This window comes from Phaethon aethereus (assembly GCF_964289735.1).
Source record: "Phaethon aethereus genome assembly, chromosome: 10".
In the NCBI taxonomy this organism is placed as follows: domain Eukaryota; kingdom Metazoa; phylum Chordata; class Aves; order Phaethontiformes; family Phaethontidae; genus Phaethon; species Phaethon aethereus.
In genome coordinates this window covers 6,100,683-6,116,771 of record NC_138586.1, presented here as the reverse complement: position 1 = coordinate 6,116,771, position 16,089 = coordinate 6,100,683, and the positions used below count along the sequence as shown (strand labels likewise).

The 16,089-nt window shown below is 39.4% G+C and overlaps 1 protein-coding gene across 2 annotated transcripts in view; it reads right to left on the bottom strand.

Moving 5' to 3' along the window:
• Window positions 1–16,089, bottom strand: part of TENM1 (teneurin transmembrane protein 1) — a gene marked incomplete at both ends in the record, with an annotated part of 257,520 nt that overhangs the window by 118,261 nt on the left and 123,170 nt on the right. For both annotated transcript variants that reach the window (XM_082004271.1, XM_082004272.1), the window contains 5 exons: window positions 3,616–3,816; window positions 7,184–7,378; window positions 8,456–8,557; window positions 11,971–12,181; window positions 13,607–13,806. In XM_082004271.1, coding sequence (XP_081860397.1) covers window positions 3,616–3,816; window positions 7,184–7,378; window positions 8,456–8,557; window positions 11,971–12,181; window positions 13,607–13,806 — 909 coding nt within the window. The remainder of the gene's footprint in view (window positions 1–3,615; window positions 3,817–7,183; window positions 7,379–8,455; window positions 8,558–11,970; window positions 12,182–13,606; window positions 13,807–16,089) is intronic.

Genomic DNA, 16,089 nt, shown 5'->3' with positions numbered 1-16,089 from the left:
ATGACCCCAAAAAAGAGGATAATGCCAGCATTCATATTCCTATACGGAAGCCTCCAAGATGACTCTGCAATACTTAGGTGGATCACAGCTACGGCCTCCTCATTTTGACAGTCCCTTCAGAAACCATGCCCCGTGTGAGGGAAGACTAGAAATAAATGCAATTCACTCCATCAGCCTGGGCTTTTGTGCATGTGCTCCCTCAAGTATTTATACACAACTATATACACATTTCACCTTTTTTAAACTAGTCACTTCTTACCAACCAATTAATTCAATCATGTCACAGTTCAGTGTTTGTTGTATCCAAACACTCTCAACATGCAATTTCATGTAAAACCTGATCTGAACAGTCTGCTAGATTAGAAAAAGACATCGTCTTTAGTACAGCAACTGTGCAGAAGAGCAAGTATATACAAGAGCACGTAACTGCTTGAATGATCAGGCTGTACATCTTTAGCAAAATGGCATTTCTTTAAGGGTGAAAAGTGAAAAGTGTTTCATAAGAAACACAGGGAAGATGAGTTAGTTAACATGTAGGTATCTTCTTTTGTCTGTCTTTGACCTTTGAATATATAAGCTTGGAATGTCAGTGTTCCCTTGATGTAATTTTTTCATGAAGCAATAGGAAAAGAAAAACGCAGACTTTAGTGGTCAGCCATACTTCCCAAAAGGCCCACACAAAACCCAAGAAATACATAATTTTTTTCCTGGCATTCTTCTTCTTCTGGAGATGAAGATAGAGATAGGGGGAGAGAGAGAGAAAGAGAAAGGGGGGTGGTAAAGAGAGAGAGGGGTGTGTATGCAGCATTATGAGAAGCAAATGGATTTCAAATATTGTCTCTTTTTATAAACATTGACAAAAAATGTAATGAATTTGACAAAGAATTTGACAGTCTTTCACCTCACAGAAAGCAACACAATTGTAAGACTTTTCACCTATTCAAACTGGGGATAGAAGGTGCCCTTTTCGGCAGAGAGGGCCAGACATAATTGAAACAATTTACCTAAGGCCATGGTAGACTAGCCTTCGTTGTCAGTCTTTGTGAGAAGGTTGATCTTCTAAAAACCGAACAGAAATTATGAATGTCAAGCAGAAATTGAAGTATGACTTTTTTGGGGTACATGTCCTACAGGAACTCAAACAGCATGAACACCATGGTCTTTTCCAGCCTCAAAACCCCATGAATGATTCCAGATCTCGGGCTGGGGCTCCAAACACCGGCAATCCTTCAGGATATGAAGCACGGGGCACACAGTCACCCTTCATCTCTGTTCACCCATGTCCACACTGATTTCTTTCTTTCCCCAGTCTGCTGCTTGTAAAATGGAATTTCTTATTGTTTGAAGTGCTAGAGATGGCCATAGAGGGGAAGGCATCATAGTGATGGCTCATCCCTCTTCAGGCGGGCTACAGTGTATCTGGGATAATGTACCCAAAAACGTTCTGGCACCTTTGCTATTTCTCCTTTTTGAAGTACGGCAAGAGATATTAATTTCTATTTAGGAAAAACATAAAACTGAAAATATTTTACCCTTTTATTTTGAAAGTATTTGGAATTTGCTGGGGGATGCAGAAACCATCAGGACAGGAGCCTACATTTTTCAAGGTGAGACAGAAAGGCAGACTTTCGCAGTACTGACAATGATGCAGTACAGAGATGGTGGGAAAGTGCAAGGGTTTGAAGCAGGCTGAGAGACTGCTCGTCTATCAGTTGCAAGGCTTTCCTTGTTGTCTGATTCCAGATGAGCACTCTGTGGTTTACCCTTTTCATCCTCTTCACTGTACAGAACCTCATAATTTTTTCCATTCGCATATGACAGCTTGTTTATTCTGACCTTGTTGACTTACTCATCTGATGTTTTCCTTCCTCGCTACAATCACGCTTTACTTCCAGCATGCACAGCAATCACTGATCCTGGGAAGAAAGTCTGAAGCGCAAATGAACATCTATACTTCAGTCTAACGCTCACTGTATGGCCACAGCAAACCTGAATCTAGTTTAAAACCTATGCAGAAAGATATATTTGAAAGGAAAAATCTGAAGTATCTAGATCTAAAGAGAGATGCCTGTTGGTGGTTGTAAAAGTATCCTTTGATAACTCCGAAGACAGTAGGGATGAAAAGAGTTTTTTTCCCTACTCGTTGATGGAGTTAAGGAAAAAAGTTACCTTAATACAAATTAATCAGAACAGCTTGGAGGCAAGACAAACATGAAAACTATGGTCATAGCACACAAGATAAAAGCCTCTTCACTGCAGTTATTTACTAGCTCTTTGTTCTCTTACTTAATATCTAATTGCCCCATGCAGCTGACACAACAGACCTACTGGAGATTAACATCCCTTTTTGAGCTACAGTAACGTTGTAGTAGAACAGAATTAGTTTGCATATTTTGTAAGTAAAAAATTAGTGCACAGCTAGCACCTTTCCTAATTATTTGCTTCATTAATGGAAGTACTACTATATTACTAACATTCAGGGAATATTTTTAGTGCATAATAAAATACATGATAAAAATGCAAGCAGCCAGGTTTTTGCTGAAAACCAATAAAAAGTCAATTCTTATCAAAGCTGGTACCATATCCGACAATGTCAGACTGAAACTATATGCATTAATTTTGGAATGTAGAATGAATGCAGGACCTTTGCAATAAACACTGAAAATTATTAGCAAGCCAATATTTTGTTGATCATGGAGGTTATCATGGAGGGGGACATTTCATAAGTCCCAATTTAAAGATCATAACCATACACTTTAAAGATCTGAATGGGAATTTATACTGTTCCAAGTGTTCCTTTGAATGGTGATTTCTAAGAAAAATTTGTGACTTGGACCACTGGTTGTATTCCACAGTATTCAGCAAATCTGTCACTTGCATCTATTCTGTACTGGGATGTGCTACTTATCATCTGCGATTCTGGTTTTGTGAGCTTTATAGGGAAAAAATAGTAGTACGCACATTGGTAATGACATGCTCCATTACAGAGTAAAATGTCCAGAGTGCATTCATTTCAAGAAAATGAAACGTACATGTACAAAGCACAAAGGAAATCCATTTCGGTTCTTAATCAAATTCAGTGGGATCAAACCTTGATGGTCCTCTACGAAAGAAGAGTTTTTATCCCAGCATGAGAGAATGGATGTTCATTTTTGTTTAAAGATTTTTTGACAGAACCTTCTTTGCACTCTGACAGAGTGCCTCAGTCAGTGCATTTAGATTTTTTTTTTTTTTTTTTTTAAAATATATCCTCCCAGACTCTCTCAGAGTCCTGGATTCTTTCATTGCATGAGCCTGGTAAGTGCTCAACACCTCAGGCGAGAGCCATGCTTAACTCCAATCCATGCGAGGAGACACTTGCACTCTTGCGGGACTAGTGTTCTCTCCGTCATGCCATCAGGCAGTCAACGTTCTTGTCACACAGAAAAAGCCTTTCCACCCTTGTCAACAGAAAGCCAGCTGCTGACAAGCCCATTAAATGCCGTGCCACAGCACCCCTGGTTCATCCCTATCTTGTTTTTTAAATTCATACTAGCACAGCAACAGTAACTACTTTCTTTCATGACTCAAACAGAAAGCACAGGCATTATTGAGAACGTAAAATCTCCAGCATACCTGTTGAACAGTCCGAACCTGTCCACTGCGGCTCGCAGCTGCAGAGTCCCGTGTCCAGGAGGAAAGTCCCGTGCCCCGAGCACTGCTCCTGGCACACGGGAAGCGCCGCCTCGCAGTTCACACCGCCCCAGCCCGTGGAGCAGTGACACTCCCCTTGAACGCACACCCCGTGGCCAGAGCACATCGGATCCAAGCAGTCCTCTGGAAAGCAGGGAATATACAACTCAGAGCATAATACTTGCACCTTTACAGTGGTTTCCTAGTGAAATTCAACATCAGGGATTCAGAGTAATTTGGTGATTTTTGTGCTAATACCCAAACTGAAACGATGTTAACGAACACAAGGAAGAAACAGTCCATGCTAACATCTGTGCAAAGGTATAATCCGAAACAAGAAAAAAAGCAAGTAAGTAGACTGTTAGAGATCATACGATTCTGCTTGTCAGGGATACGGTCCTAGTTTCAAAATGCAGATTCCCACAACAGATCTATTGGTCCAAGCCAGTAAAAAATTTTGTGCTTCAGTTAGCGGAGCTGGGAAAGAACTGGAGCAATTAATAATTACTTCTACAATTGTGCATTGTGTTTCTATTTGGGTATTTGTGCTCTGTGTTTTATTTACATCTGGGAAAAGAAAGATTTATTCTTTCATCTTCCTGTAGAAAGCTATCTCTACAGCTGAAAATTTGATAGAAAAGAAAAAAAAATGGCCATCCATTAACCCTGAGTAGTGAATCCCTGACTGAATGCTTGCTGTAAAAAAAATCTTACATACTCATAAAAAGTGTGTGCTGGGCAATTGCAGATAATGAACAGATTCATAAAAGTCATAACGTACTGATGAACAATTTGCAAACGTACAAAGACCTAAATTTGTTCTCAATTTGGATTAAACTATTCCTAGTGAAAAATTCAGGAGCTCTGTAGAAGAATTTAAATCAGCTGGTTAGTCGTCTACAATCAGGGTATTCTTTCATGAAGACCCAGCATTTCTCTAACGAGACAGATTTTAAGCAGAACACAGCCCACCTCCTCTGGAGGCTGCAGGCAGACTGGGGAGCTGAAGAGGATTTGTGGGGTTCGAGCATGGGAAACAAATAGCCAAAAGCCTATTCATTTTAGATCATGCTTCGGACTAACGTTAGGGAGGCACTTGGAAAGCTCTTGTATGTATTTTTCAAGTATCAGCACAAGTACTGTTTTAATAATTAAACTGTAAACTTGGCAAACAGTATTCTGTGCTGCACGAATGAAGAGATGCTCTCTGCATCAGCAAGGGAAGACTAAATACTTCAGACGTAGAGATTAACAGCCTTCAGTTTATCGGACTTCTTGACCTAAGAATAAAGAAGGGATGCTTTATCTTTTGAGCTGTTATGCCATCAATTCAAGATCTTATTTCAAGATTTATGTTATATCTTTTTCAGCCTTCCAGGCTTATGCACAGCACAATGTAATTCTGAAAGAGGGGAATCTGTGTTTCTGGCCAGTGCATATCTTGCTAAGTATAGGATAAAAATCCTCAGCAATTTTCTCTCATTGTGAGACAGCTCTTCATTTTGCTGATCTTTTAAAAATAATTGAGTGACTCCACAAACAGTTTACAAAGTATCCCTCAGTTAGTAATGATAATCTGATAGGACAAATTCGAGGGACTCCCATAGCAATGAACACATATAGCTTCTGGTGGTCCCTGGATAGTACATCTGTTACTATGTCTGCTACGTTAACAATACTGCTGTAACACTGAACTCATATTTACACACAATAATGCAATCTGAATTCCTGACAGAATTACCACTGCTACTGCACAAGTTATGTTGTACAATACAGTAAACCGAACAGTCATGTCATGCACACAGTTACAATAAAAACCCACGGTACTTGGTTGCACAGGTTTGTTTCCTCCACCCTATTCTACATAATTCCACCTTTTAAAAAATTTTAAATACATTTCTTACTTTAAAAACGCAACATTTTCACACTCTCAGTTTCAACAGCTGTCTGAGTACATTTATCTCAATTATTTTTTTCAACCATTTTGCACAATCACGTTATGGCAAGAAACAAAGCAACTGATAAGAGCAGTCAGCCTCTCACCAGCTGCAGGCTTGTTCGGCATCACGGCCTCAGTGAGTAAATCTATGTATTACTTGCTTTTTCCCATTTGGGTTTTCTTGGTTTTGTCCGTTTCTGAAACTATCAACAACTGAGTATGTCAGAAGCATCCTCTTGATCCTCCCTTTAAAAACCGTACCAGGTATGTCAAATCCGTCAAATCCATCCTGGACATTTTTCTGACTAGAGAATTCAAGCCACATAAAGAGCCGCCTCTGCACGCTACTCAAAAGAATTACCTAAAATCTATATAGTGGAAAGCAGAAAGTATGCTGTCACTAGCTTCAGGCTAAGGGGACTAGTGAAAAATCATCAAATCAGGGAAAGCAGGAAGAAGAGTTCTGCTTTCTGAGGCTATGCACAGGGGAAGAAAGTCAAAGCTGATGAGCTCTCTCAGAAATGCTAACAGGCAAACGACTCCTGCTTCTTTCTATAGGTGAGGGTGGAGATACATCAGTACTTGTCCTCAGAATTTCCCGTTTTTTATTAGCCAAGCCTTAAAGGATGCCAGATTAGTACCCTGAACACAGGCTCAGAGCAAAAATGACATATGACAACAGAATTACATAATATGCTCTGGTAAACTGAAACTGTTTGCTGCTTCTTTGGCTTTATATTGTCAGTATGTTCTTCGCAGAAAAATCTAAGATGTAACAGAATGAAGAAAGGGAAAAGCCTGATTACAATCTTCTGATTACTTTGGAGAATCACCACATCATATTTTGTTTCAATGATCCTCTGACTGCCTCACCCCTCGTTTTTGGCCAAGTAAAAAAGTCTGCACAGGCTCTCTGACAGTGTGTGCTAAGGGACTGAGGCTCCTGGCAGCAAGGAGGACTGGGGACACCAGCCACTCTTCCTGAGAAAAGTATTTGGAGCCTGAGAGAAGAAAGGCAGAGACAAACAAATCAAGATGGTCTCACAACTTTCACACACAAAAAAAAAGGGAATCCTTGCTTGCTGGGATGTTTTCCAGGAAACTTTCGGAGGATTGAGAATACACTGCTTGCTGAAAGGCAAAAACTTCTACCCAGTTCTGTTACCGCTCCTGAGATTCAATGGAGGGAGGGAACAGAAATCATCTGAGAACTGGAGTCCTCCTGGACCGAAAGAAAAACTGTATTTCAGAGGACTGCCCATGCTACAACTATTAGACAGTCTTACTAGACAATGTTAAATCATTTTAATCTTTTAGCATAAAAACGTGAATCTTGGGAATTATGTGATCAGCTTCTGCTGACTGTCACTGAGTCCTGAATGCCTTTGTCTTTGATAATTTTCTACCTCAACATTACTTTCCATGAGACAGTAAAGGTGCTTTTGAGCAAAACAGTACTGCTTCACAGTAAGGTCCTCACATCCACATGAGTTCTTAACTGCCTTAAAACCCGTTTGGAGATTAAAGACAAAAATCAACCCCCCTAACTATAGAGAGGGCAACTTCACAAACCTTCTTCACAAATTTCTCCTTTGTAACCAGGGACACAGATGCAGATGCCCATGATACAAGTACCATGGCCAAAGCAGGTTGGATCAATACACTGTTCTTCTGGAACGTCACACTCTGGTCCTTTCCACCCGTTTCGACACACACAGTGACCTTTCTCATATTCTCCATTTCCACTGCACAGCACCGGACAGGAATCTGAAGAAGGCAGATTGACCTTTTTATTGTATTTACACACTTACATAGATTTACATTTATTGCATTTATTGTTCTGTAAAATTGTTTTTCCAGTCCAGCCCCCCCGACCCTCCATTTGATTCAAGCGTTGTGACAGGGTGAAATCTTTCGACTAGGTAGCGCAGCAGTAATACAACGTCCTCATCTCCTCAGTCTGCGTCACTAGTATACCTTAATTTTGACCTGAATATTAGAATATTAAAAAAATCAGAGAATCATAGAATAGTTTGGGTTGGAAGGGACCTTTAAAGGTCACATAGCCCGACCCTCCTGCAATGAGCAGGGACATCTTCAACTAGATCAGGTTGCTCAGAGCCCCGTCCAATCTGACCTTGAATGTTTCCACAGATGGTGCATCAAAATAATTCCCTCCCCTTGATTGGCCACTGCAGAAAATTTGCAGTGATGCCTACTTATGGTTTTCAGTGGGATTAATATTTCTTCCCTGTGAACTGAAGCAAAGATCCTGTCCTTTTCTTCTTTCTTCTAAGCAGACTTAACAATACTGAAGTTTTAGCCGTTACTGATCTGCACATAAACCAGCAATGTGGAAGCTTAGTTTTACAATCCCATATCAATTTCTGAGCCAATCAAGCTCTTAAAAAAAATAAAGTCAATCCTAGATTTGAGGAAACATTGGATAAACATCAGAACTTCCAGACATCATACGACCACAGAAGCATTTGACTGACATATGAAATTTTCTCCAAAGAGAAACTGTTTGTAACTGTTAAATAACAGAAAACATAATGCTAACACACTTATTAAAAGATGTATTTTATAATCACAGAGCAGATGCAAAGAGGGAGGGAGGAATCTATTAACTCTGAAAGTCAGGGAGAGAGAAGTGGTTGTTGCATCTTAGCTCAAGTACAGCATAAAGAAACTTTTTACGTGTGCACTTGTACTGTATCTGCCATCTGGCTGGAAAAAGGAATTTAATCTCCTTTAATCACTTTGAATATTTGCAAGCCCAGCAGTCACACACCATAATCATGATCCCTGTCATGCCCTGTGGGTCACTTAATATAGGATTACCTTTTGCACAATCAGGACCAAGGAATCCCGGGAAACAGTGGCAGTGCCCTGAGATACATTCTCCATTCCCATTGCAATTAGTAGAGCAGTCGTCCAGGATTTCTGTTTTTCAGAGAGTTATGCACAAAGGAAAATACAAATTAGTTGAACTTGAAATGAATGGCATCTTCGCCTCACTCTGCAGGACACATCTCAACGTACAAATAGAAGCAGTAAAAGGCCCATTTTCATTCATAGGGGGCATAAGCCAAAATTCCTGTCCAAGCAGCTTACAAATATTAGATTTTGTCTTGACAGCTTTGAGATAACAAGTGCATCATTTATATTACACCAAAAAGCTTTTAAAGTAAGTGTTCATGTAAAATTTACCACCATTAAAAGCATTGCAAGAACCAGAGTATTTCCTGAAAAATGTCCACCTTAAACACTTTCTTTTATTGCTGAAGTAATTTGTTTGAAACCTGTTTATAGAGTAAATTGCCTTCTATGGTGTTCATTTGAACCGTGTGAATTGAATTCCTTGGAGGAGGGTAGGATTTCCACTTCTATACAATCAGATAAAAAAAAAAAAAATAGTCTTTTGTACAGTGATGAAACTCAATGCAATAAAGGACTAAGAACTAGGTTTGAAGAAAAAAACCCCACCTTCAATTCTGATCTTAAACTTGCCCATGTTTTATCACACAGCTTTGGCTAGTAAACCACTTAACCTCACACATCTGGGGACAGGCTCATATCTGAACATGGATTAGCTGTTTTTAATTTACACACGTATTTCCTGCAGGAATTCAGTGGATTCACTGATTTATACGGGTTTTATGTGAAGAATACGAAGCAAATTCAAGGTTAAGATGCTCCCACGTGCAGTAGGTCACTGTCAGGCTAGCGCTAGAACCGAGGGTCTCTGCGGGTACTGTGCGGGGTAGGAGAGGGGCTGCAGAGCAGTGGGAACCGAGACTGTTTTATGGGCACATGCACTAATAGACACGGGGAAGTACCTCTGGCCATAGGAAGATGGGAAATATGATTCCTTTCCTGCAAAATAACAATGGTCGAGGAAAAAGAAGAAAACCGGATCCTTTTGAAGAGTATCTGTCCACGGCAAGTGATATGGGAGGAAAAACTTTTCCCAAGAAAGGGCATACCATTGGAATATTTAATCTAATCAAATCTGATATACTTTTAAACTCAAACTTGTCAAAGGATGGAAAATAAGTATATCCTACAACTAATACGAATAAGTGAAATAAGCTTATTTTGATCTTATTTATGGGCACTTGGACAGAGAAGGATTGGTTCCCTTTGAAAATTCCCACTGTTATTTAAAAGCGTTCCTTTTGGGCTACCAGTTTAATAGCAAAGAACAGGCATTTGGTATGCATCTCTTCATCACATATCCCCAACCTGTACATGGATGTCTGCTTCCAAGTAAAAAAAACAGCTCGTTTTCAGAAGTAAGTTTTTTCACAGATACGCTGCTCATTATTAAATGTACCTATTACCGTTCACTATCAACTTTTCTCTCGCTCTATGTTTTCTGCTCCGTTTTCCAGAATCACATGGTAAATGAACCCTACATTGATCTGAACTGAAGAATTAACAGTTTGAAAAGTTACTTCCCCTTGATGCAAAGTCCACTTTGGGTTGGCCTTTATTCAGCCTATGAAAGTACTTGAGGCATGCCAGATTTTGCATGCAAATGACCCTCCTCAAGGGAAAGTCTTATAACAGCTTTAGCTGAAGTGTCAGCAAATCAACTTTGTACATAACTAGCATCGAGCAACTTGAAATACTTCCTAACAGATGCTTATGAGCAGGGCATGACTGCTTCACACAGCCAACAGTAGCATACAGCCGAGATGCATCCAAGCTCTTGCTCTATTCTGAGTGTTTCAATCTGTGGCCCTGGTTGATTCTTTTGTTGGCAGAGATGTCAAATACGACTCCAGCCCAGTCTGGGGTAAAGGAGTATGGCTCAAGGATTTTTTTTTTTTTTGGTGGAAGCCCCCAAAGAAACAACGAAGAACCATTACGCAAAGAAAAGTATGAGAAGAAGATACACAGGTTATGAAAACACGATAATTAGTGCTATTTTCAAATACATCAGCAGTAGATTCTTGCAGCATGAATCCTCTTTTTCCCCCAAAACGTCTTCTCACAGCCAGTTCTGAGATTAAGTATAGGGATTCCTGCCTGCACTGTGGCTCTCACTGCTCCCCAGTCTGTTGTGTTTATTGGCCAGAGAAGGGATGGACAACTGCTTTTGCACCAAACGTAACAAGAACCAAACTGCAGCATGTGATTTAATTTTTTTTTTTTTGAGAGGTTATACTGCTTAGCGATGAAATATTTGTTAAACCCTCCTGTATAAACACTGCTGTCTTACAGTAGACATAAACAAGGGGGCAGGTATTTGGACTCTGATCTGCACTGGAGTTGGGCCAGGTTTTATGCTCTTCATAGAGCATCTGCGAAGATGCTTCATAAATCGCTTGAGTATTATTTTCTCACACGGCATTGAATGATGGCATTTTTTCTTGCTTGTAAAAGATTCACTTTTCTGAACAGAGCAAATAAGAGCTTTTAAACAAAAAAACAGTCCCTACAATTCTATCTCAACTTCTAAATTATTTTCCAGCCAATCCTTCAAAATCTTAGTATTTGAATCATACTGTCCTGCTCTGCAAGGTGCTTACCATCAAGTAAAAATAGCATCCAATTGTTCTAAAGAGCAGATGGCATGTCCGTTACTAGTAAAGACATCTTGCTAAACATATGGTAGGACAGGTTAACTAAAGGGCATAGTGGTTAAAGTCTTGCAGCAAACTGAGACTGTCATAAATACAACACTTCACCTAAACCTAAATTCCAAAGAAACCCTACGTGCGAGCACTGCTCACTAATAACACCTAGAGTTGCAAACATTTGTCCACCTATACGTATAAAAAGAGGCAGCAGGGATCTAATACCCCACGAGGACACTGTCTCCTATATTTGCCTTCTGTGTACCAAAGAAAATGGTTCATTCGAATAACTGTATGAAACAACCGCACCCATCCATCAACCAAAAATCACAATCAAATCGACAAAAGCTGCCTTTTAGATTTTCTAACTGACTACAATACTGGAAATAAAAACTTAAAGCCTGGATCATTTTTCTAGGATTTATGGTTCCCATGTAATTAGAGAGAACAGACATAATCTCTTTTACTTTGAGCAAGATAACACCAGAAATTACTCAAGCATTTAAGCTATCATATAAAAATCTTAACACACGTGAAAACTTCATACTTCATTAATTTGACAACATCCATCTTTAATACACAAGTGTTGCTGTTTGTCTAATATTGGCATAAACACGAAGTTGCTCTACTAAGGTTAATTAAACTAAGCTGAAATAAAACATATTTAAGACACTACTTAAGAGAAGCCGGAATTAAAGTCAGTAATTTCTTTTCAAATACAGCTTTCCAATGTAATAATCAGAATAACAATTTTATTGTAATTGTTCTTACCAATTGCTGTAGTTAGTACAAACACTTGCTCCACTTTTTTTCCATCATTGTAGAATGCCATATGCCAAGCTCCTTGATCCATATACTCGATGAAACCTGTCTCTTGCAGTGAAGTCAAGATCAGATTCCTGGGAGCTTGCTGAGGCTCCTCTGAGTTTTTTGGTTCCTGTTTAATCAACTGTTTTCCATCCATCAGTTTTACAAAATCAAACTGAAATAATAATGAGCAAAAATTAACCACCTAGCAATTTTTTATGAATCTACTCTGCATGTCTCATTCAAACAGGAATAAACAGTTGAAATCTTAAAAGAAATTGCCTAAGTATTCACCAATGTGGACAGCAGTTGCATAACCTAGTCTATTTAGCTTCAGTTTCCATATAAAAACTGTTATGGAAGGTCAGAAATCTGGCATCAAAACTTGCTGTTTGCTATGGCAGGGTAAATTCAGACTTGCTGTACTAAATACAGCATTTTCACTTCAAAAATTACAACTCTCTAATGGGAATAATTCCAAAATTACCAAGCTGTAGTGCCTACATTATGCAGTGGTTCATCGCAAATGCCAAGAACAGATTAAAGAACCTATTGTTCTACACCAGACTTTAAAATATTTGTTCCTTAATATCAGTATCATATATCAAAACTTAAATATACTTTTTATTTATATTTGATTAATGCAAATATGTATCTATTTTTTACATGGACGTTCTTAATACCTAACCAAGTTGATGCTGACAACTTTAAGATCAGTTAACGTCAAAGCATCAAGAAACATATACATTTCTCTAGGGGTTCCTAGGCATTCTGATTTTCAGTAAAGTTCAACTTCAGCTCAACTGAAGACCCAGCTTCAATTAAAGTCAATGACAACTAAAAGCACTTATTTCTAAGAACAAAACTCCAGTAAATAATTTTTGAGGTTAGACGAGATGATCTCAGAGGTCCCTTCTAAACAATCTCTCCATGATTCCATACATAAGTTTATCACACTCTATGGAGTGTGATCCTGCTGTAAGAAAGCTGAAAAATGTATTACCTGTAGAAACGACAGCTTCATATACCAAATACATTAAGCCAAAGGACACAAAAAAAAAAAGTTGGACGTGACCAGCAATATTGCATATCCTTACTGGTTAGCTAGGTTTTCTCCTGCAAAATCCCTAGGAGTAAACACTCAAAAATTATCTTTGTATTAGAAACCAGATACAGATTCCCCCCCCGCCCCCAGATTCTCTATTAACTCTTCATACTGATTATGTAACCGGTTTGTTTTGACGAAGTCGTAAGAAATTAAACCATTTTCAAATGATCTGGTACTTCCTCCTACTGTTTCTGCAAAGAAGGTGCTGGAGCTACACAGCAGCGCCGTGCGTACCTGTCCAGCCTCCCGGAGAGCCACGTCACAGCGGTCACAACTGCTGACCGCTCCGGTAGAGCCCTGTCCGTTCCCCTGAGACAGCACGGTTTGAGGGTACAGCTAGACCTCAGTAAAAAAAAAGGGGTAAACGGACTGCTTTTTGTGGTTACAGCCAGTCCCTTCCTCCCTCCCTGCTTTGAAAGTGTATTGTGAACCTTCGCATCCACTGCTGCTTGAAAACGTAAGCATGAGAGAACTCGTATTGCCGCTAATTACCTGAGTGTGAGTAGGTGGAATGTTTCTTCTGCCGTAAATTCCCAGCAGAGAATCCTTCGCCAGTGAAACGTTAAATTTCAGGTACATGGGGTGATGTATAGTAATCTGAAAGCGCCAGAATAAACCAGGGGGGATCGTCTGCATAACTTGTGCTCCAATCTCAACTTCTCCTGTGTCTATGGCCCGTCCCTTCTGAAACACTGATTTTCCATAAACAAACAAAACAATCAGTTGCGTATTCACGGTGGGTGAAGATATTAGGTCATGAGGTATCAACGTGACTTAGATATATCGGCATATATTGAAAACAACCTCTAAACAGAAGGCATTTCACTGCGACCACTGCATTTTTTATTCAACTCGTTGAAAAATACAAATAAACTTGCATGCAAGATTTACAACAACGGGCGTAACAGAGCATTTTTGCCCTGGAAATCTTGGAATGCTTTACTGAATATGAAAAGGTAGAAGTGCCGCTGCGTAAACCGCAGTCTTTACCTATCAGCTATGCAAATGAAACCCGTTCAACTGAGAACTCAGAGGGAGAAGGCAGCGGGAGAGCTTCCTCTGGCACGTATTTCAGACTACTGCCAAATGGGCATTGCAGAAGCCACACAAACGGACACCAGCGAGGACAGAAAATCCATCAAACCTGGTAGGTCAGAGCCCATGTCCACGCCTAGATTTCTATTAATCACCATTCCGAATGATTTTATTATGGTAGTTATAATCTAGTCCTGGAGAAATAACAAACATCTGTTTTGGCTTGGACTTCCTGCATGAAAGCGTAACAGGGGCATGAGGATAGGGACAGGCAATCTAAAGAGAAAACTGGCAGAATTTCGTAATACCTAACAATAAATTTGCAGACCTCTACAGTATGTAACTTCATACACGGGCATGAGAGCGCTGAAATAGGAAAGGAAATGGAATGCATAAAGCTGTCACTGCCAAACTAAATTGGAGCTGGCTTGCTTTGCTGGCTTGTACCACCGTCGTTGTGTATTTCAGTGCCTGTCTGCGATCAGCACCCTGACATGCTGCAAATCACAGCCCCAATCCTGCTAACATCCGAGCTAATTCCATTGTAAGTTTTGCAAAACTCTAATTCACATTTCCATACTTTCTCTCGCCTAGAAAAAAAGCAGGATAGTATGCTGCGTTGGAGGAAGAGCCAAGAGAAGATTGAATTCAGCAGCCATATCCATTTATGTTTCATCTCATTCCGGTATCACGGTGAAGGATAAAGAGGAGCAATCAAAGTGACGGGAGCCCCACCTTTTACAATAATGCATATAAATATCTAATGCAACATAATGTACATGAAATTTTATAAATTGCCATTGGAAACGAAAACAGCAGTAGCAAAACCAGGGCCAGCTTTTTCCTGAACATATTAATAACAAAGATCCTCAGTGGGATCTTACATAGGCTGTAACTAGTGCAGGAAGTACTTAGCATTCTTAATGAATAAAGATTTAATTTACAAGGCAGGAGCAATTCTCAGGGTACTGGATCTTCCAGCTTTACAGCTGTTTTGTGTCACCAAACCTACTCCAAGGACTAGGAGCTGACTTTTAACACCTTATCACATAAAAGCATCTATTTTTAGAGCACAGAACTTGTAATCTAATACTCCAAAAATACACCAGTTACTTAGTTGATGAGTTAAAATACTTCCAAACTGCTGTTTTAACTATGTTCAAGGTGAGACTATTTCTGTCCAATTTGCTTCATGGAAAAAATCTTGAACATTGAGTTTAGAAAAGAGAATTAAACTTCCTATGTTGGGCAGTGAAAGTGGATCCCTTCCCACCCCAACCCATACAAAACCCTACTTGGCTGATGTAAATTTAAAAACCTTTTCCCCTATTTCCAGTACTCCAGAGATATTAAATCTTAATGATTCTTTGCAAGCAATTACCCTGGGTTAAGTAAAACACTAAGGAACTTTTTGGTGATATTGACACATGGTAATTAATGTGATTCAATTACAAGACGGTAGAGCACTAAGTAAAAAGTCAAGGATACAGTATCATTTTTGAAGTTAATGGCATTATTGGTCTGTGTTCAAGGTCCTTTAAAATACAGTAACCGCTGCCTAGTTTGTTGAAGTGAGAAGGCCTGTTTCTTCCTTGGAAATAAAAAGCATTATGTCTTTAGTCAGGCAGCATTTTCACTAATTCATGTTACCAAATTATCCTGAATACCATGTTAGTGTTGCTAGGCTCAAAACAACGTATCTCTGAGTTTTTCTACATTTGGCTGAAAATGCCTTTGCTTTAGTAATAATGTTATGTAACCGTAAAAAAACAGATGTCCTTAGTTTTACTTTTATTTCATTACAGAGGAAAGAAGTGCATGCTGCTGTTCGTAATGGTAACACGAAAATATATATATTATCTACCACCTACTGAAAGTGTGCAGTTGCAGCATCTCAACCACACAGCATGAGAGGGCTACTGTAAGAGCCATGTCTGAAG